At 43.8% G+C, this 22,689-nt stretch overlaps 1 protein-coding gene across 5 annotated transcripts in view; it reads left to right on the forward strand.

Moving 5' to 3' along the window:
* HEG1 (heart development protein with EGF like domains 1) overlaps positions 1-21,591 on the forward strand; it is a 52,357-nt gene extending 30,766 nt beyond the window's left edge. For 4 of the 5 annotated variants that reach the window (XM_085584163.1, XM_085584165.1, XM_085584164.1 and 1 more), the window contains exons 12-21: positions 898-1,017; positions 2,638-2,732; positions 3,509-3,567; positions 4,000-4,160; positions 5,842-5,976; positions 10,589-10,631; positions 10,734-10,771; positions 11,252-11,339; positions 12,774-12,948; positions 14,513-21,591. In XM_085584163.1, the coding sequence (XP_085440289.1) occupies positions 898-1,017; positions 2,638-2,732; positions 3,509-3,567; positions 4,000-4,160; positions 5,842-5,976; positions 10,589-10,631; positions 10,734-10,771; positions 11,252-11,339; positions 12,774-12,948; positions 14,513-14,662 (1,064 nt within the window). In that variant the 3' untranslated portion in view covers positions 14,663-21,591. The remainder of the gene's footprint in view (positions 1-897; positions 1,018-2,637; positions 2,733-3,508; positions 3,568-3,999; positions 4,161-5,841; positions 5,977-10,588; positions 10,632-10,733; positions 10,772-11,251; positions 11,340-12,773; positions 12,949-14,512) is intronic. The other variant, XM_085584167.1, reaches the window with a different exon arrangement.
* Positions 21,592-22,689: the final 1,098 nt, after the last annotated feature.

Below are 22,689 nucleotides of genomic sequence, written 5' to 3' on the forward strand. Positions count from 1 at the left end.
TTGGAGAGCCTTGTCACTGACAAGTCCACAGCCCTGCTTATGGTCTGCCCTTGTGGGTGTGTGTGATGTGTGTTTGTGCTCATGTGAGTCATAGATGCAGCAAGAAGAGCTTTTTTGACCAGGACATCTTTTTTCCTTTTTTTTTTTTTTTTCCCAAGAGGAAATATTGGATATATTCTTCAGAATTTGCAGTTTGAGTTGTGTAACCTGTGAATCATCTGACATTACAGTCCTTAATCCCCTGAGACACTGTTATCACAGTGGTGTCTGCTCCCCAGGCTCTTGCTCACTCATCAGGAAGGGCACTGGGAGTGGTGGCACAGGCAGGAATTGCTGCTGTGACCATCCCCAGGCTGGCATGGAGGAGCTTGGGGGACAGAGGTAATTGCAGCCAGGGCTGCCTCCACCATTACTGGGTAACCTACAGACTGGATCAGTGCTCAAGCACTACCTTTGGAGCAGAGAAACAGGGCTTGGATGAGCAGGGCAGGACTTTGGTGAAGCAGGCCATGCCCACATGTCTAATTGGGGCTGTCGAGGTTCCTTCTTTGGTCTTCTCATGCATAAATTGTTGGGTTTGTCTTTGGAAAGAACCCTGAGGTCCTCTGATGAGCAGTGCTATAGATGAGTTGGATGTTCATATTAACATGGATTCATGCTAGACCTCAAGGGCTTTTGAATGAATATTCAAGTGGTTTATATTTATTCTTTCAGCTCCAACAGAATAATTAGGAACAGCATAAATAGTAAGTGCAAATGATGCAATGAAGCATCTGATAATGCTCAAGGAGTCACAGATGGGGAGCCAAGTTCATCTCTTTTAACCCAAGAGTTGATGATTTTTATGATTCTGTGAGTATAATCTGTTTTGTTTTGTTTTTTTTTTTACTTTTATAGAGGTGGATAAATGTCTTTCCAACCCTTGTCCTGCACTGGCCACCTGCAACAACACCCATGGCTCCTATATCTGTCAGTGTCCTCTTGGATATGAGCTGGAAAAAGGAAAGTGCAATTTAGGTAAGAAAACAAAAGTGAAATACTAGGGATGGAAATAATTATCTTTAATCTTCTAAAATAAATTGTCTTAGGCTCAAACTAGTTCAGGAGTTTAATGTTCCTCCCAGACACCTCTTTTGTCAGAGCCTTTTAGTGTTTATACAAGTGTGGTGTCTAATGCCTGTTGTGTTGGGCTGCCTGGGGAGCAGGCAGAGATATCCGAGTTCTTCTTAAAAACCCAGCAATGGAGCGGTGGGCTCAGGCTTCTTAATAAGGACAGATGTGCCCCTGCTGTTCCTGATGTGTTTTCAAAATCCCAAAGAGCATTCAGCAGCTTATCAGCCCTGCAAACTCCAGTGAAGGCACTTGGCTTGGGAGGCATGAGTGGGGCTGTTGTGTAACCTGGCTTCAGTGGAATCAGCCACGTGTGGAAAGTTAAGCAGCCATGGTGAAAGTCTTTGTAAGATCAAGGTCTTGTTTCATACCTTTAGCATTTTTTGAGCAGCACAGTTATTAGCTGGAACTCAGATTCTGACCCCTTCCTTTCTATTAGAGGACTCTCAGTCTCAAGCACTTACAGTATTCCATTGTAAAGGGGAATTTGTTTTCATGGATTTTCTTTTGACCCTTAATCAACAAGGATTAGAGGCATGGAAATTTTGCTAAGGAAACATGGGTGAGGTGTCCCTGAAGAGTGTTTTGGAACATTTCTTCAAGTTGGAATATGTCAGCTTCTCATTTAGAGACTTGTTTTGATTATGCCTTGAACTGGAGTATGGACAGATTATATAAACACTGTGAAGGTGATTCTCATAATAATTTTTGTCTGGAGCTGTTACATTAGATATGTCTGATATGCAGTTTGTGGTGAAGATTGGTTCAGTGGATGGGAAAAAAATGGGAAAGAATTGGAGGCTTTATAATGTTATCTGCAACTGTATTTGTTTTTCTGATGGAACATAAAGCTGGAATTCTGAGTTCTCAGTTCCACTGAGGATCTCATGACACTTAATACAAGATTTAGGGGTATTATCTCTGCAAGTCTGGACAACTCAGATTATTGCATTCTGCTGCTGTGAATCAAATATGAATCTAAGCACAGAAAAATGCATCTTTTGGACCTCTTTTCAAATGTCATTGCTCATTCTCTCCAGCAGTTTGAAAAAGGAAAACGTCCTTTCTACAGTGTTTTATTTTGACTCACTGATTTGATCTCCTTCCATTGCAGGGAAAAGTAAGAGATTTGACATAATTTGACCCCCAACTATCATAAATAACTTTGGTACCTGACACTATCTTCTTACTAAATTTACCCATCTCTCCCTGTGTTGAGGGATCTATTTAAGTTAGTCTGTGCTTCTGCATGAAATGTATGAACACTGAAGTGAAATACTGTCTGTTCAGCAGCACTGAGCTCTGGAATTTGACTGGGACTGTGAGAACATTGCAGCACATTTTCTTGGGGAAAAAAATCCAAGGCTGTGACTTCGCTTTACTGGGGCAGTGACTCTCAGATCTGAGTTTTCTGTATGCCTTGTAAAGAGGTTTTCCATGCAAACAGCCTCTCATGTAAGGCAGATAAACTATCTATACATGTCACAGAGATGTGTTCCAACTAACTTGTCTTATTTGACTTTTTAGTGAGAATATTTATTGGCCAGGTTCCCCTGAAACTTAATACCACCCACGGGAAGTACACAGAGCTCTTCCACGTCGAGAGGGAGATCCTGGAGGTGGTGAGTGTCCTGGCTGGGACTTTGGCAGTGCTGGTGGGACAAGTCCCCTTAATTCCTCTTATGATTGTCACATTTCCCAACCATTTAGTTTTAGCCATGTGGCTCTTGGACAGTTGAGACCCAGTGCTGGACAGTGTTGTGCCATCAATAGCTCCAAAAAGACCCATGGGCTGGGGATCATCTGCACATCCCTGTGCAGTTCTTATCCAGATCACTGCATGCACAAGTTCATCCTGTTAGTGGTTCCTGGGCTGGATGCACTTCATTCCAGCTCTTTGGAGCAGGTGATTCAGAGATGCTGCCAAAGGAAGGAGGTGCTGGGTGGAGTCACTGTGGATTTGTGCTGGGGAATAAATATAAACAACTGCACAGATCCAGGGTCAGGGAAGATCTGCAGTGTCCAAGGGTGCTCTTTGAGCCTGGCCTTGCATGGGGCTCTCTCCCTGCTGACACCTGGCTCATCTCTGACCTTTGTGGTCATTGTACAGCAGGGCACAGACAGATGCTCATGTTGAAGTCCCCAGGGCTTTGTTCTTGTCCAAGGCTGTGCAATGGTGACTTTGTCCACCCCTTACTGACAACAGGGCAGTGCATGTCTCTTACAGAGCAGATGAACCTCTGGGATGCTCAGAGCCCCTTGGTCTCAGCAGGCATCTCTGGGGAACACAGGGGATGGTGTCAGTGACCCAGGAGGACTGTCCCATGCTACATCCCATGGGACTGCCTCCTTCCATCATCCCTTGGGGCACTAACAGCTGCTCTCTCCCTCCTTGCAGCTCAATGCATCGCTGTCAGGCTTGCCAGGATACCACCACTCCACAGTTAAAGCAAGCAGGTAAGGCTAAGACTACCAGGGGAAAAATGAGAAACTTGAGCATTTGGGATCTTCAACTTGAGAGCCACACTCTCCATTTTGAGCCAGTGCTGTGCTAGATGCAAACCAGCTGGCAGTGGTACAGGGCATGAGGAGTGCCTGACCAGCTTGCCAGGCTCATCTGCTATTCTCCTCCTGTCCTGAGCAGCCTGGGGATGGGCTGCCCAAGAGGGATTTATGGCTGGTTCCAAAGTGACCTACCAGCATTCCTTCCAGCTCCATATTCTCCTCTCTGTGTATTGGCAAGGTCTGTTATAGTGCATGTAGTGCTATGTCTTATAAGCATCTCTTGTGTTAACAGCAGTCCTATGTTTATGGTGCTAATGATGACATCAAACCTGAACTGTGATACTCAGGGCTGTTTTGTTTTGTTGTTGTTTTTGTTTTTTTTAGGGAGACAAATTTTGTGCATGTTTCAGTGCAATCCACGTTCTCTTTAGCATCCAATGTGACTTTCTTCGATGTTATCAGCAGTGTGAAAAGCTACATTCGAGCTTGCAAATCCCCCACTGAAGCCTGCCAGTTCATATCAAGCCTGAAATTACTCCACAGAGGTAAATAGCATCTGGAAGGACTGTGGCAGGAGGGGGAAAGGATGTTTTATTTGGCTCCTTTTATAAAAGGGGGACAATATTTTTTCATGTGGAAAACCCCCACTGTATCTTTTTATCTTACTTAAATGGGAGTCATCTTAAGAACCTCCCAGTACAAAAGGGATGCAGATACCAAGCCTTATCTTTGCCACATGTGTGAGAAATCTGCCTCTCTGTGAAAATATTGTGCAGCACAGGATTAGAGACATTGTAGGGCAGCCTTTCATCTCTGGGATGTGACACTGGGCCCAGCCAGATCAAAAAACCATAAGTCTTGATTTCACACGCGCGGCTGGGAGCCAGGGAAAGGGTGTGAAAGCCAAGAGACAAAACCCTGCTGGAGAACTTGATTAGAGCTGCTGGAGGCTGCAGGGCGAGCTCTGCTCTCCTGCCTGCCCAGTTCCAGTGTTGCAGGCTGTAAAATGTTCACAATTAGTGAGAGCTGTGATTTCTGCACTGACTCCTCTATCTGCCCAAGGGCAATGTGGGTGCAGCACAGAAAGACGTGGAGAAGAACACCAGTGTTGTGTGTGACCTTCTCCAGGTGGACCCCAGTGCTGAGCCCTGGCATCTCCCAGCCCTCACTTCCTGAGGGAGTGATGGAGGAGATTTATCTGAGAGGGGCACCTGCAAGGAAACTGCTGCAAGTGGTGTTTTATGACTTCTGGGTTCAAGGCTTTAAGGGTGGCAACGCTTAGCCTGGGTTTAGTGGGAAACCCCCAGTAATATTCTGGCAAAGTAAACATGCAGATGAGAAGTTTAATGTGTGCTTTTATTGCAATGGGCTGTGTTTTAAAGCCATACTCTGCCCATGGATTGCTTTAAATTATTTGGGTAAACCTGCTCAGATTCTACCTACCCATTACCTCTGATACAGTGCTTCTGTAAAGTCAACTTCTAACTTGAAATAAGCAGAGTAAGAAACAAATCATATTCCTGTGTAAGTACCTAGAAAAAAACATGTCAGATAAAAAAAAATAATCTAGCAAGGAAAGGTTTATAAAAGGAGAGTGCCAAATGAATGACATATTTTCCACAAAATCCTATTTCTCACAAATATTTATTAATTCCATTTAGCCTGACCTCTCAGTAAAAATGTAAATTTGATGTCACAATTTCCACCATTTATCCAGTTTTGCTGAATGCTCATTGTAACAAGTCTGACTTTCTAAATTAAAACACTGCTTCAAAGTAATGTAAATGAAAGTACAAATTTTTTTTTGAAAAATGAAAAAATCCAGTGCTTAATACTGAAATGGAAAAGAATTGGTTTGGTGTAAGCAAAATGTTTTGCTTGATATAAACTTAAAACTTGATTTGTTGAACTGTGTCAGGGGATAAATGTGTCTGAGCTTGAGCCAAACCAGATTTCTCTTTTTCATTTCCCCTTCTGCTTCCGAACTGAAACATTTATTATTCACCCCCTCTATTTGCCTGTACAAATGATGGTAAACACACAAGAATTGGTGACATAGGGTAATGTTGACTCCCTCCTAATGAAACAGAAAGTACTTAAAAAAAAAAAAAAAAAGAAAAATATTAAAGCAGCACATCAGCTGAATGGGATGCCCAGGGAAAGCAAATGTGCATAATGGTGGGTTCAGAGAGAACCATGCTGATGTTGGGCACCTCTTCCCAACAGCTGGCAGCTTGTGCAGACAGAAGGACCCTGAATGTGACAAGGAAACCTCAGAATGCACCGACTTCGATGGAGTCGCTCTCTGCCAGTGCAAAAGTGGGTACTTCAAATACAACAAGATGGACCACTCCTGCAGAGGTATTGCTCTTCATGGGGTGTACTTTGCATGAATTTTCCTCAAAGTTTCTGTTCCAGTGTGGAAATGAGTGTGTGCATGTAGCGCTCTGCATGCAAGCACTCAATATTATGAATAAATATTAGCAGCTCAAGTTTCTTTTATTTAGTTAGGGGGTTTTTCAGCAGACACTGAAGACACAGTCTCTCTCTAGGAATAATATTATCTCTTTCTGGGGCATGCTGTGAGTTACAGTGATTGAGGTGAGGGAGAAAGGGGCCTGGCTGCTTTGGGCTCCAGTTCAGTGGCACAGAGCAGAGATGACGTGTGTCTCTGCCTGTTTTGATTTTGCCTGAACTCTCAGTGAACTTAGGGGAAGAGCTTTAAACTCAAAAGCTTATATTAATATATCATCATTATTTTAAAAATTTGTAAATGAAAATGATTATGAATTTATTTTTCAGCTGGGTTCCAAATAGAAATTTTAAGCTTAAAGATCGTGTTATTTTTTAGCTACTCCTCAGATCAACAAATCTGGTTCTGCTGCATTTTAAACAAAATCTTTATGTGCCAGTGTTCCAAATGACTTCTGGAGAAACAGGGTGTCCATTCCCTAGTTTGTGGTTGCAGTAAGGCTTTTCTGATTACATATCAATAACAATTGCAGTAGTAATATATTGCTTCTGGCAATGCCTGCTGGGTTGCTCTTGACATAGGCGGAGATGTTTTGTCAGTTCCAAATCTGAGAGTGAGAAAAATATGCCTGGAAATAATTAATGTGCTACAGACTCTGGGAGGGACAGCTCAGAGATGGGCATCTCTGCTTGCCACGTCATGGCCCTGCCTCTCCTTCACTTCACCTTTCCCTTTGTGTTTTCCTCCCTTCCCCATATCTTGTATGTAGGAGGAAGGATTTTTTTGGGAAATATTGAGCATCTCCACCAACCCTAGAGAGTCAGAGAAGGGCTTATGTAGTGAGTGAGGAGCTGAGCTGAAACTTGAGAGGTTTTTACCCAATTCTTGTTCCATCATGGACAGTAAGGACCCAGGGAAAGTTACTGCATTTGTCTTGTTCATGTCTCTTGCCAAGTAGTGAAGATAAATACCTGAAAGGCTGTGAGGCACTTGGGTATAATGGTTGCAGAGGGCTAAGAGATCTAAGACCTCGTATGTGTGATTACTTATGAAACTTGTTTGCTGTGGAAAATAAAAAAAACTCATCTGTAAACAGTGAGGCCTCAATTCCACCTTCATCTCACTGCTGTCAGTAGGAAACATCTTATTGATCAGCTTGAGAGTGTCTGGGGGACAGGACTGATGTTGGATTTAGGCTGCAGTGCAGAGACATGAGGGCAGCAAAGTGCATGGTGCCATTCTCTGGCCAGATTTTCATTATCACTTGTGCCCATCTGGGCAAGCCAGGTCATTGGGATTTTTAAAGGCTTTTCCAAAAGCCAAGTTACGGGCCCCATTTTGATATTTAAGGCTATTTTCCTGATAAATATAGCACACAATATACCAGCCTCTATGAAAATCTCTGCCCTTTTAGTGCCTAAACAGGAACTGAGGTCTCGTGAGCATCCGACCCTCATTGTGGGTTGTGAAAATGTGGTGTAGTGGCTCCAATTATAGTATTTGCAAAGAGGGAAATGGCTATTGTGCTGCCCTGTCCGGTCTCCCCCGTGGGAAGGCTGGGAAAACTGGCTGCCCTGACCCACAGGATTTGTTCTCCTGGTAGCATCTGTCCTCAGGGCCATGCTTGGGAAAGCTTGCCATGGGCCAGGGAAGGGCTGGGTCTCTGAGCCACCGGCGGTCCAGCAGGTTGGCCAGGGTACCTCTGGCTCTGCTGTTCAGTGTCTGTGGGTCACTGCTGATTCTCAGCCTTCTCAGTGTCTTCAGGGCTATTTCAGTGACAGAGCAGCAAACCCAGTGTGCCAGCTTTTCAAGGGCATGCTATTTTTACTGGCACAGAGCTTTTCTGGAGTGAAGTAAGGAGCAGTAAAGCAGGTTTCCAAAGAGACCCCTGAGTGTCTTTTGGGAAGGCAAAGGAATCCTAGGTTGAAGAGCACAACTTGATAGCTTTGCTTGGCCCCTGACACTTGGGTCTTTCCTCTGTTCCTTGCTTGTGTTTGGAATATTGCCAAGTGAGTGTGACAGTGAGAGCTCTCCTGGGCACCTGTCCAAAGGAGCAGCAAAGATGCCAAAGGAGAAAGCAAAGTGGCAGGAAAAGAAACAGGGAGGAGAGGAAAATACATAAGCATCAAATTTTTAAATAAGAGAGAGAAATGCATATCCAGGATCTTGCTTTTCCTCTTTTCTGCTCCAATATCCTCCTGACCTGAGAGCTGTGTGCCAGCAGGGTCCCAGGGCTGCTCCTGCACATGGCACAGCTCCAGCTTTGAAACTGCTCCAGGTGTATGTGCCACACACACACTCCTGGGCTAGGGCTGAGCTTAGAGGGGGCTCCAGCACTTGTCTGCCTGCTCCTGCAGGCATTCCCAACATGCAGGTGCTGGGATGGAGCTGGGGCTGCTGTGCTCATTAGAGAAGGCAACTCCAGTGAGCTCTGAGGTGATGCCTCCCTCCCTTCCACTGCACATTTTGTTACTGCCCAATCCTGTGGTGGAACATTCACTCCATAATATTTTCAGTCTGCTTTTGTTAGCAAGTGAACGGAACAGCCCATCCAGTCTCCTTTAGCTAATGCCCCAGTGAGATGAATGAGCCAGGCGAGGATTCTTTGGGATTTACTATCCTTGCCCTGCTTGTTTGCTGACTGGGGCTCTTAACTCTTTCACAGTTACCTCTACTCTCTTCCTTTATTTCAAAGAAATCATCTTAGAGGCAGAAAAATATATCTAGTGACAAAAAAAGCATCACAGCGTGATGCAGCAGGGAGGCTGTGTAATGAGCGTCACCTTCCCCATCCCCAGCTCTGGAAAAATTAAATGGAATGAGGGAGGTGGTGAAGGAGTAGTGGGGCTACACAGGGCAAAGAAAGGTGTGCAAGACCAGGTATTGTGGACATCAGCCCTCCCACCATCACTGGTGACACTTGCTAAACCAAGGCTGTGTCTACAGCCACAGAAGTGATGGGAGTGCAGCACTCTTCCGTGTCCATGCATCCTGAGGATGTGAGGTAGGCAGAAGATGGGACATTTTGTTATCCCTTGGCTTGCAACATCTATTTCTGGGAACTAGAAATCAAAAGGGTCAAAGAGAACCTGCAAGTGTTCAGAGAAGAGCTGCAATAATTAGGGAGACTCAGAGATCTCAGTGGCCTTGGCTTAAAGGAGTGATTTGGTGGTGAGGACAAATGTGATCATATAACCTTTTCCAATCTAGTAAGTAAACATCCAGAATCTGGAATATGACACTGGAGTAATTTAGACCAGAAAGAAGATGAATGTTTTTAATGGCTGAGGAAAATGAATTTTGTGAGCTTCCAGTGCTGTGGTTGATTGTCTGTTACTGAAAATATTAAAATCAGTCTTGGGTGTTTCTCTAAAATGTAGCTCCAACTACTTGATTTGAAACTGGAATTAAATTTAGGGAAATTCTGTGACAGTTTTAAGCAAGTAGTGTTTGAGGGAGGGAAAAATCCATGAACATTTTTGTTTTCATTGAACAATTCCCTGTGGAATATGCTATGGGGGTTTTCCAGACCCTCGGGTGATGTCTTGCAGACCCCAAGGGCTGCTGCCTGGTTGTCCCTGTGCCCAGAGTGACTCTGTCTGTGTCACTCCTGCCCACGCCTTTGAGTGACTGCCTTCACTACCTCTGTGAAAGGCAGCAGATCTGCCAGAGCTCTGGTGGGACTATTGCTGAGAAAAGCAGTGATCTTAGCAGTAATTTGAACCTTATAGTTGTGTGCCCAATGTATCATCCCCTTTGCTGTTCATCAGAAGGGTAGTATAATTTCCTCAGATAATATAGGATAGCTGTCCATAAGCACAGAAATGATTTTATTTTGAAGTGATGGTTCCAGGTTTTCACCAACATTTTGCACATAGCAGTTTTCTGGATTATTTAGACCTAATAAATTCAATTTCTACTTCATAGTAAAATACAATGTCTCAAAATTTGATTTAGCTGCAAATTTGAAAGATCTGGAGAAAAAGTGACATGACCAAAAAAACATTAGCATCTCACTTCAGGTTACCCTGACTGTGTTTGCATAACATCTTGTGCAACATTTAAAAGTAATTAGTAACACGAACCAATGCTAAAGTAGCATAGTTTAAATGGGCTTTCAAAATGAAAACTGGAGGCACTTGCAGATTTTTTTACATTTTTGTGCGAAGCAGTACAATGTGCAGTGAGTTTTCATTTGGACAAGAGGCTCTGCTGGGAATGACATTGCCAGCAGCCCTCCCTGGGCCGGGCTCCAAACTGGCTCTGCTTGGAAAGCCCCGAAATGGTTCCATTAAAGTCAGCAGGAGGCATTATTGTCCTTATTCACCTTAAGTGCACGATGTTTTCCCCAAACCAGGGGACATCCAGCCCCCATCCCGGTGCGCGGCGCTCCTGCCGTGCAGCCGCGGGCGCTGGAGGCGAGGCCGCCGTGGAAGCGGCGCTGGGAAATCCCTGCCGGCTCCACGGCGCGGTGCTCACAGCCCTTCTCTCTGCTTTCAGCCTGCGAAGATGGATACAAGCTGGAAAACGAGACCTGCGTGAGGTATGGTGACTGTTCTGCCCTCCTCCTACCCCACCATCCTTGCTCTGGTGACCTGTTGGCACAACTGAGCTGCTGAAACTCCCTGTTGTTCTCTGTTCCCAGCTGCCCCTTTGGCTTGGGTGGATTCAACTGTGGAAACCGTGAGTACCACATTTCATTACTTTTATTTTCTACAGTGTCAGAAGTAGGAGATTTGAAACAAGTAATTGCAAGTGACTGTGTCTAAAATGAAGTAGGTACAGGCTACTTTTTTCAGTGCTTTTTGTTCCTTCATTTTCTGTTAAAAGTCATTTTGTGGACCTTCTTTCGCAAAGCTGACTTAATGTCATCTAAGGAAAGGAGATCTCCTTTCCCTGCATAGTCTGTCAGGATAGTACATATATTGAGCATTCCTAAAGCAAGATATTTGAGTTACTCTGACCTATCAGTGAAGGCAATCTATTACTTAGGGAAACAAGAACTTGTTTCCATTTCACTTGAAAATTTAAGGCTATGTTGCTTATGGGGAACTGAGAAGGTAGGAAATAAGCAGCTAATCCCTTGGCACGGGGACTCTGGATATGTTACATGGGTTTACAACCACACTGCTGTTCCTCAGCCTCTGTCTCTCCCGTCTGCAGCGTACCAGCTCATCACGGTGGTGATTGCAGCTGCAGGAGGGGGGCTGCTGCTGATCATGGGCATAGCACTGATCGTCACCTGCTGCCGGTACGTACCGCTGCCACCCGGCTCTGCCTGGCCATCCTCCCCGTGCATTGCACCACACTCAGAGCTCCCGTGTGAACTCCTAGGGACTAAAACATAGCATAGCTAAGGACCAAAACATAGGTGAAAACATAGGCTAAGCAAGTGGGTTAATCTGAGATACTGAAGTATCCCACTGTGCTTTCATTTGGAGAATTTTAATTTTTTTTTTTCCCCCAGCAGTCAGGCTAAACAATGGACTGGGTGTCTCCTAAAGGTACACATAGAAATCATGTCCTCTAAGGATGGAGAAGCAGGGGAGTCCTTCCCACACAGAGTTGTAAGGCTCTGAAGCCAGGAAGCAAACTCCAAAAGTGCAAGCTAAGTTGAAAGGAGCAGTTTAAGCAACAGGAGAGGCTACTTGCCATTGCTGAAGTGTTGTTTGAGTGTATTTAAGGCTATTTTCTTGCATGTGCTCTCACTCTGTGTCTCTCCCTCTCACACACACACTCACACACATACACACCTCGTTCCCATACCAGGAGGTAGCTTTGGACAAGATGTACTTGCCTAGGAAGCTCTATTTCCTGATTTATGTAATCTGAAAAGGGATGCCTTGCAGTAGCATCCTCTCCCCACCATTCCAGTCCCCAAATCTAGGATTTCAAAGCTCTTTGATAAAGTTGGCAACTGGATTTGTCAGTAATATAGATGTGGCAGTGGTTTGATTGTGGCCCTTTTACCCGATATTTTGAGCCAGGGGGATGCACAAACCCCAGCCAGGAGATGAGGCAGCCCAGAGTACAGATCTCCACAGGGGTGGACTGATTTTCTCATGAGTCCTGGCCTTGGGCAGCTTATGTGACTTCCTGGAGGATACTCTGCTTTGAACTGGAAGCATCACCAAAGTTCACTCATTAACCATTATAATCCTGCAGGGACATTTGGTGTCACTCAGGTCAGCTCCTTGCAGGCCTTCCTTCTTAGGAATTAACATAGTGTCTACAAGTGCTATAGTTAATAGCATGGGGGCTCCTATATGTTTTTCTTCCTCAATTTCCATGATTTCTTCATTGATTCAGATGAACACACATGTTTTTAAGAGACAAGGGACATAGCTGGAACAAGTTGGAACAGAGGGGATCAAACTGAATGTAGGGAAAAATCCTTTCACCAAGGGAGCAGTAAGGCAGTGGAACAGGTTGCTGAGGGAGGTTGCCATGTAACTTTGGAGATTTCAAATCCCACCAGATAATGCCCTGAGTTGCATGATCTGATTTCATATCTGATTTGGCTTCAGAGCAGATGACTGGACTACAGTCCTTCTGAGGTGATCTTTGTTCCCAGTCAAGACTCGTAACATCAAGTAATGATCTCTCCTGAGATCATGTCAGAAGTGTACACAAGATAGCAGGATAAGTTGTAAGTTTTCACTTTCCCTCATTCTTTTATAAACAGGAAGAATAAAAATGACATAAGTAAACTGATTTTCAAGAGTGGGGATTTCCAGATGTCACCTTATGCTGAATATCCGAAGAATCCCCGGGCACAGGAGTGGGGCAGAGAGACCATCGAGATGCAGGAGAATGGAAGCACCAAGAACCTGTTGCAGATGACAGATGTGTATTATTCGGTATCTATCCAGAGATTAATTTTTAACCCTTTGTGCCTCATACAGGAAAGAGATATTCCTTTATTTTTGGAAGTGCAGATCCCTTTCCTGCAAGATAAAAGAGCAAAGCAAATGTCTTCCATAGCAAGGCATTTGAGGAGTCCTATGGGCTCTAGCTATTACCTGTGGTGAATATCACAAAGACATATCATTAGGAAGAATGCTGAGGAAAGGTCTAGGAATATTTTGATAAAAATGCCCAAAAATCCCAATCCTAGAGTAGAGAAGGATAGTTAAAGGTTTTGGATAAACTCCTAGGGTTTCCTTTTAGCAGTTTTCTCCTGTTCACCCTCACTGATGAAGTGGAAGGTTGAAACGTCTGTCTGGGGAACTTTGCCCCCAAATAGGAAGATGCTGTCACTGAGGACTCCTCTTTTCCTCCATTCCTTCCCTCTGCAGGGTACATAAGGAGCATCCCTTCAGCTCTGAGGGAATAAGGAGTAATAGGCTGTGTAGGGCACAGAAAGACACCAGCACAAGTTGTTATGTCATGGTTGGTACCATCTGCTAATGGCTGTATCCAGAGCTGTGGTGCTGCTGTATCGCCTGTCACTCATTTTCAGCAACATGTACTTAAGGTGTGTGTGGGTTACTCATGAGAGTGAAAGTCACAGGATTTCACCCAAATCACACATTCTGGTCTCCTTGCTTTCCAGAGCAGAGAGTGTTACTATTTTCCTGGCTTATATTTTAAGTTTTTCAGTGAGCAAATTTACTGGGTTGCACAGCATGGAGTCAAACTGTTCTCCTTCATACTTCCACTAAGAATGAGATATTTCAAATGAAAATGCATTTCCTGATTTTTTTTAAAGACTCTCATTATGCTGGGAACTAGAAATGGAAACTTTTTAGCAAGCAGTAGGTGATGAGGTTTTGCATGGATCTGCTCTGTAACAGATTAGACCAAGAGGCTTCATGTTATTCACTGGGTGAAAGGATTGTACAGACTTGATCTTAGACAGCAGTGTTCCTCCACCAAGCGTCCCCAGGAGTCTTACTTAGTTACAAGAAGGGAAGAAAAAGGAAGGTCAGACTGTTTTGTATTTGACATATAATTCAAGGGCCTCTCCTCTCTTGGGAGAGGAGGTATCTATGGTAAATGGGGAGAGAAATGCCCAGGTAATATTCAAAGCAGAAGACTACCTTTGATTTTCTATAATTGTCTCCTTTAAGGATGGCTCTGGGACAGTATCCTTTTAATGAGAGTTGTTTCAATACCTGAACTCAGCAGTAGATTTTTTTTTTTAATTAAAAATTAACTGTGTACTTGGACTGCACTCGGCAGAGTCAGGTAAGCTTCAAGTCTGTTCATTGGCCAGATGTTGAAATTAGATTGCATCATAATAATACCTTCAGGCAATACCGCAAAAATCATTCTAGATTATAGAGATCATTAGATATCCCATTGTTCCCTCTAGCTACTGAACCAACAGCAAAGAAATGTGGTAAGGCTGTGCCTGAAGCCTGAAGGAGGATTTGAGTGTGAGAATAAGACTTTTTTTTCTTTTTTTTTTTGCTAATACAGCCAACTGGACTAAGAAATCCTGAACTGGAAAGAAATGGACTTTATCCTCCCTACACTGGTTTGCCTGGATCTCGACATTCATGCATCTACCCTGGACAATACAATCCATCCTTCATTAGTGATGAAACCAGAAGAAGAGACTATTTTTAGCAAAGAGTGGAGAGGGAGTGGAAGATTGACACAGTTGTGTGGCCCTTAATTCCCAGGTACAATCTGTCTCCTGGGTAGTTGAGGCCACATCAGTCTTACTCTTCCCATTTAACAGGAAGGACTTTGAACTTCATGCTGAGCATTGCTGCCCTGAGGGACGGTCACAGTTGCTGAGCATCAGAGAGGAGGAGGAAGAGGAGGGAATGGCTCAAGAAGCACATCACTAAAAGACCCTGTGGGAAGCTAACACGTGTACTCCTTTTTCATTCTTCATTCTTGGCGTTACATGGGCAAGCATGGATCAGTACAGGCAGATGAACTGTGCCCAGCACTCTGCATTGAATACCACTAGGGAGTGTCTTGTTTACAGATCTTGTTCACTGTTGACTGTGCTTGTCTTCCTAGCCAGCCTTCACGCAAAGCTTCACTGTGCAATTGCTTTTGGTCAGGCAAGTTTGTCCTCTCCATTTTAGACCACTGCCTTGCTGTCAGCTTCGTGCAGGACGGAAACCTGGCTTGTCTTCTGGCCCTAGCCTTTGTATTGGTAAAAGTTCTCCAGATTCCCGAGTCCTTGCCAAAACCCAGTGTCTGGCAATATTGGCTGAATTCATGGGTTGATTGTCTCCAAGGAGTGCAGGAAGGTTGGTCACATCACTGCAATTTTGACAGAAAAAAGGCACAGTTGTTCCTCTGTGCTGCTTTGAAAACCTTCTGTATATAGGGAATGTTGTTGTTTTGTCAACCAATATTGTTCAGAAGTGATGCCACTACATGCTATCGTGGTGCTTCCATTTGGGATCCTTTGGGGCTCTGTTTCCCTGCAATGATTTAAATGCCTATAGACACAGCAATACAATATTAAATAATTACTCACAGGGAAGAAGAAGATGATCTGTGACTTCAGAATGATTTTTATTTGGATTCTGTGAAGGAGTAATAATGCTATAGCCTTGGCTGGGCAGAGGAATCTGAATTCTGGGCAATGAAGGTGGGATTTCAAACCTCCACAGTCCACCTTGAATTTGTAGGCACTGTGGAGACTTTCAGTGCATTGAAAAAGAGGGCTTACTGCAGTCAGTTGCATTTAAGAAAGAGAAAAACATGATGCTTGCAATCCTAGCATAGCAAAGATCACTTATGTTGAAGTGTTTTTCTTTCTTCCATCCTAGTTTCGAGTGACTCAGACCAGGCAAGTTTCCTCACCTAGGTGTGTTCGTTCATATTAGCAGAAGCTGGAGAATGTAAGTTATTGCATGTCTCACCAAAGATCAGATTGAAACTCATGGACTGTGTTCTGACTTAAAGTGAGTGTTGGAAGAGATCTTACTAGTCACAGAACCATGGAATGGGTTGAGTTGGAAGGGATTTTACAGATATTTTTTTTCCAACTCCTCGCCATAAGCAGGGATGCCTTCCATTAGACCGGGTTTCTCAAAGGCCCATCCAATCTGGCTTTGAACACTTGGTAACTTCTCTGGGCAACCTGTTTCAGTGCCTCACCATTCTCACAATGAAGAATTTCTTTCTTGTAATGAATCTAAATCTACCTTCTTCGCTTTAAAATCATTTCCCTTGTCCTATCCCCATATGACCTTGCGAAAATCAGCTTTCTTGTAGGCCTCCCTTAGTTACTGGAAGGTGCTCTAAGGTCTCCTTGGAGCCTACTCTTCTCCAGGCTGAAGAGCCCCAACTTTTCTCAGACTGTCTTCATAGCAGAGGTGCTCCAGCCTCTGAGCATCTTCGTGGCCTCCTCTGGCCTCATATCTTCTTATGGGACCCCTGAACACAGCACTGCAGGTGGGGTCTCAGGAGAGCAGAGCAGAGACAGAGAATCCCCTCCCCAGCCTGCTCTGGTGCTGCCCATGACACAATTGCCTTTCTGGGCTGTGAGAGCACATTGCTGGGTCATGTTGAGCTTCTTGCCAACCAACACATCAAGTCCTCTGGGCTACTTTCTATTCTCCAACATTTGTGCTTGGGACTGCCCCGACTCGTATGCGGGAAATATAATTAAATATCATTAAGTATATTTGCCACTTATCTTTACTGCACTGTTAATCTGAGTCACCCAAAGCCTGTTTAGATACAAGGTCCAGATTTGGTTTCTCCTCTTGAATGTGAATGTGCTTTTAATTCAAGGTGGCTGCTTGTATAAGGATAACAAATAGCACAGTTCCTTCGTCACTAACTCACCATATCTGTAGTTTGTACATAAACTGATATTCCCTTCTCCCCCACCATGCTTTAAAAGACACAGTGCCTACAAATAAGTAGCTCAGCTCACTGAAGCACTGAGGATCACGGGGTGCATCCCCCAAAGTGCCTAACCCCAGTTCAGATGCCCATGTATTGTGTGGCTGCTCACTGGAGGCAAACTTGGGGTGATGAGGAGCTCTCCATCAGGGAGCAGATGCTTGCATCCTACAGAAGGTGTGAATTCCCAGATCCTTTCCCAGCACTTTAAAGGTTGTTGTGTTCCTTACCAAACGTCAGTAACAGGTATCCAGAGGGAAGTGAGACAGTAACAGGCAATTATAAGCTATGTTGGCCTAGAAGTTTCTGGTCCCTGCTCACGTCTGTCTTGTTTTCTCAAAACTTCAAGACAGGAAAGGAGCCACTGATGTGCTTGAGAAGGCACAGTTAGGTGCACCAGCTACAGCACACAAACAGTGTCTTTTTTATGCCTCCGCTCTTGTCTTCTGTGTAGACGCAGCAGTGTGAGCTTGCAGAGAAACGGAGCTTTATGGACACCTAGGGCAGTACCCTTTGCACTTACACAACCTTTTGGTGACAATGCATGCAACTTCACACCTGTCTGATCCATAATCAGCCTTGCAGCTGGTAACGCACAGCTGATCTCAGCTGTAGGGGGAAAGGAATGGATGCTCATGGGAAGTACAGCTGCCTAAGGAACTGTATTTAAGGAAAGCTCTACTTACAGTGTCCATAGTATTATACCAGGTAAAGCACAAGAATTAGCTGTTCCCTGCCATGCTGATCAGAGTTTTCATCCAGGACAGAAAGGACTGCCTTTCCCACGGTATGGAGCAGAGCTATGTTTTTGTTACAAAAGAAAAGAGGAAAATGCAATTCATGCTAAATCTAAATCCAAAGCCTATAGACTGGACTTTGTTCCTTTTCAGTGAAGCAGCTTGTGATAAGGACGTGTCCCAGCAATCACAAGAATCCCATGATTTACCCATGCCAGCATGTCCTCAGCTGGGGAAGCATTGAGGCCTATGCTGATAGGCAAAGATGTTTAACTGCTTGGTTAGGTCAAAGACCAGGAGATTAACTCCTGCATGTCAACTACCAAGGCAAAGTATGGCGCACCAACTCAATTGCAGATCAGCCCTTCTGCACAAAGAGTATATGAACAAAACTTCTGGTCTGTATCTCCCAGCACATTGCAAATTGCAAAGGATTTAACTGGAATTGAGATAGGACTATTTCTAATGAGAGCACACAAAAGTTTGCAAGTAATAATTTTAATACCTTAACAGTCTTCAAATTCTTCTTGAATTGTATCTGGAGGGAAAGAGTCTCAGTAAATCCAGCAGGATTTTGTGAGTGAGGACTGCAAAACTTGGAATTTTCTGAAAGAGTGTTATTGCACTGAAATTTTCTCTCTCCCAATGCAGGTAAATATTGGGGCATTTGTTATGTGGATTTATCCATTGCAGCCTGACCTTCTATTTGGCTTGGGTAAGAAAAGAGTCTCAGAGCCAATTCACAGTCCACAGAAGGAGAAGGAAAAGGGTCTCTCCTGAGCTGCCACACCTCCTCTGGATGTCTTAGGAGGCCCTGCCTGCAGGCAAGAGAGGGGTTTAGGCAGGACGAGTCAACACCCAGATGAGTGCAGGTGCTTCCCCCTCCAGTGTACCAGGAAGCTTTTGGGAAGGTGACAGAGGCAGCCTGGGGTGATTCAGCCCCTGGGTCTCCACCAGCCCAGCTGCAGCCTGTGCTGCAGTGCTTCTGTCTTCAGGCAGGCACCACTCGCTCCCAGCTGCACTGGGACAGAAGGGGTGGGTGCAGTGCACTGTACTGTGTCACAATTTATGATGGTTGCTTTACTGCAGTGTTCACTGCCTCACCCCAGTTTTACAGACTCGCCCAGCCACAGCAGGGATGTGGGCAGTGCTTCAGTGCAGGTTGTCTCTGTGTAAAGCTGCCACCAGGATTCTCTCTGTGTCTGCCATGAACAAAGCACCCTTTGGCAGTGGAGTGGGACTTGTTTTTCCTCTTGGGTATAAGAAGGGTCTCTATGTGCCCTCAAGCCCACTTTCAGAATCAGATGCTTCTCTGTTCACAACCTAACTCCCTGTAGGATGTCTAAATACTGCAAATTATTTCCCATCTCTCTTTTAGATTATTTCTAGCTACCCCAAATTGAAAATTTTGAGCACACTGGATGATTTTGCCAAGGGGAATCACTCTCCACTATGTGAGAGGATAGGAGGGAAGCAGCATGTTTTTGGTATGGAGAATGCAAGTAGTTCAGTCAGATGTGGGGAAAGGAAGAAAGACTACACCAACACTGCTCATAAATCTGTTATTGCTCCTGGCTGCTGTGGAAAGTGAGGGGAACAGTCAGCAATGACCCATGGGCAGTTGTGTGGTTGTGTTTTTAATTAAATTTGGAAAAAAATGCTAATTCTGTTGCTTGACAGGAAAAACTGTGAGAGGCATGTGTTTGTTGCTATGGTGCTCTGCCAATTATATTGACAAGATGCCTTACCCACAAAAATACCCCTGAAAGCATAGGAGAGGCAGTCCCAGTGACCTGATCAGCAAAACACAGATTTGAGGAATCTTTCAAAAGGCATCTTGAACATACAGTCTTCCTGTGTCCTGCTGCTTGCCCTGACCAGTTCTTCCAGCTGCACTGGAAATCAGGATTTTTTCACACTGTTGAAACCTTACAGCACTGAATTGGGCTATAAGTGGAAAAAGCAGGCCAGGTTTTCCCCCACACTGGAACTGTTAGGTTTTATAGCAGCAATAAATCCCATTGCTCTAGTGGCATTTCCCATAAGACCCACTGGCACAGTCATGTACTGAGTTACCACTCATGAACAGCCTTATGAAAGTTATCTGCCTCCACACTGCAGGGTAGTAAAAGGCTTTAAAAACAGCAATAAATTACAGTTAGAGGGAGGTATTTATCATTGTGAAATAGTTTGTGCTGATACTTGTACAGATTGTTTGCTGGGACCTGAGTGAGCACAGAGTGGGTTTGGACACTGCTGCAGATACATCGAGTTGCTTTCCTGGGATTTGTCTCTGATGCTGGTCAATGGTCACATCCACTCCAAATCCAGCTGGAATTTTCATTCCCTAATAGTAATCTTTAGCTTTCTTCTTTAAATTAACAAGAACAGATGCATTTTAGTTAAATGCTCTTCCTATGCTTACTAATGTTTTTTCCTCTTTACACACAAAGGATGAAGTCCAGCATCCCTACAGTGACTGGGGTAATTCTCCCATGGACTGCAAAGTTCTTTTTCAGGCCTGAATTACTCCACCACCAGGGTCACTTGTGTGTAGTACATGCTTTCCCATGGCTCTGTCTCTATATTTCTGTGATACTGTTCTTGCCTTTCCATGTTGTATCTATCTTCTTTTTAAAGCATACTTATTACTGTAGCAGGACCTGTGTTATGCGAGAATGAACAAAACAGCTTCAAGATCTGAAACAGTTTCCTGGGAAGAGAATGACTGTGAATTTTGTGTAGTTGTTTTACTGGTCAGCCAGCTTCTTTCATGTAATATCTAGGGATATAGAGATGCTTCCTGCTGTCACACATATCAACTGCTCTGCAGATCACTCTTGCCTGTCCCGTTAGAAATTAAGCAAGATCTTCTAGTTTCAGAATGGGTATGTCCTATATGCTTGTAAGAGTTTGGTACCTTTTCAATGTACATTTAATTCTTCATTCCCTTGAGCTGCTGAAATTGAAAAGCAGGAGAGAAATTCATGAAGGATTAAGAAGTACCAAAATTAAAAAAAAAAAAAAGTATATGCTTACTTATTCTGGAGAAGTGTGACTTCAGTACTGTGAGGTTGAGTGTGGGATGACACCTCTTGTGTGTTTAGTCTGTGTTGTATAATATCCTTGTTGAGAGAGCACCTAGCAAGGGTGCCTGATGTTCCTCCAAGGTGGTATTGAAATGCTAAGTCATTCATTCTCTATTTCAATAAAATGCTAGAAGGGATGGGAGTCTTACTTGGGTTAATGACTGCAGCACGCAGCCCCCAGATCAGCAGAATCCTGTATGGAAAAGTCCTGTGGAATACAGTGAACACTGATCGCTTCTCTTGAATGTGGCTGTAGAATTTGCTGGACATAAAAAGTCTTCAATGAAATCTACTAGGATGTGTTTGCTTTAAAGAAAAAAAAAAAAGAAGCTCAACAGGATAAATATTTACTACCTTCATTTTTAAAGGAAATTCTGTTCTGTTAAACTCAGTAATTTGCTCTAAACCCATTAAATTCTACAGGACTTTCTCCTAGCGGAAGGTGAAACTTGGTGTGTAAAATCATAACGATTTATTTAAGCAGCTTTTAGAATAGCAGCAGTAAAGTTCACCTTTTGTGACCTCTCTTCCAAAAGATAAATTTTCAGCATCTATTTGTTCTTCTTTACAACTTGAATGTAAACCTGCTTTATGTTCTTGACATTGCTCCACTCCCTTTCCTCTGTCTCTGAATGTTTGCTTCCAAGTCTCTGGGGTTCTGAGGATGTTTTCCAAACCAGTATTATTTAAAGTTGTATCATATTTTCAATCTCCACTAATTATACAGTACTGTAGTAGCAAAATATAATTTTTAAGGATTGGATTATTTTTATACCTGCATCCAATATTATTAAATCTGGCGTTCTAGTCAGTATCATAAAAGGATACAATAAAATAATGACTATTACTATGTCCCTGCTTCTTTATTTTCTTTAGCTTTGCCTGTAAAGGGAAACATGCAATTTTTAGGTGGTTTTAATTATTGTTATACATATAATCCAGAAAATCAGAAATTGCATAGAAAAGAAATTGGTTTTGTTCTTCTGATGGTGCTTCCTGATCGAATAACTAAATTGAAAAGCTAAGAGGAAATGGGTATGTTGTTAGTTGTGCCAAACAAAATTCTGCTCAGCTGAAATACAAGTTGTGTTCTGATATATTCATGTTGGTGGCACCAAACAACTCAGTTTAATTTTAATTTTTCCTCCGTTTAATTTTTGCTAGAACTGGTAAAGTTGTGTGTTTACGTGTGTGAGTGCATGGAGGGGAGGAAAACCTCAGGAGAGGGGTGCAGCAGGGCTGTTTGCAAGGGCAAAGGACTGGATCTGACCATCGTGAGATCAGTCCTGTCCCAGCAAAAACCACCAGGGACAGTGAAGAATGCCCAGCTGGGTGTCCCTCAAAGGAAAAGAAGGGCACCTTGAATCCAGTGGAATCCAAGTCCAACTCAGGCTGCTGAGAAGAGGCATGATTTGGAAGAGCATCTGGAGTAATGGCAGGTAGGTTCATTTGGGGCAATTTTTTCCTGTGTTGCTCCAGAGCAGTACAGCTGTGACAGCAATCAGATGGGACTAAGGTGGGATTTATCTGTTCTATGAAAAGTTAGGTGGCCAATTTGAACACATGATCTGGCTCTCCCAGTAGCCATGAAAAGAGACATCCACAGAGAGCAGCTCACCCCGTGGTAAGAGACCACTTACCATGACTGTCTCATATTATCTTACTTTCTGTGTGATGCTGGTATCTTTTAGGAAATTGGCAGTGTAAAACCACGGATCACAAACATTTCTGTGGGACTAAGTAAAAGATCTTTGGGGGTTATGGACAAGCACATAATTTAACAGCACTGCCCACTTCAGATTTGCATGTCAGTGCCTCTGAGACCACTGAATGCATCCATAGTGTGTGCCCTCAAACTCTTGGGAACCGCCTGAGAAGAAGTTAAAGAGCATCTGCTTCCCCTGATTATATGTGAATCTGTGTCCATAGCTAAATCTTTGATTTGGAC

This window comes from Lonchura striata, chromosome 7 (genome assembly GCF_050655825.1).
Source record: "Lonchura striata isolate lonStrDom1 chromosome 7, ASM5065582v1, whole genome shotgun sequence".
In the NCBI taxonomy this organism is placed as follows: Eukaryota; Metazoa; Chordata; class Aves; order Passeriformes; family Estrildidae; genus Lonchura; species Lonchura striata.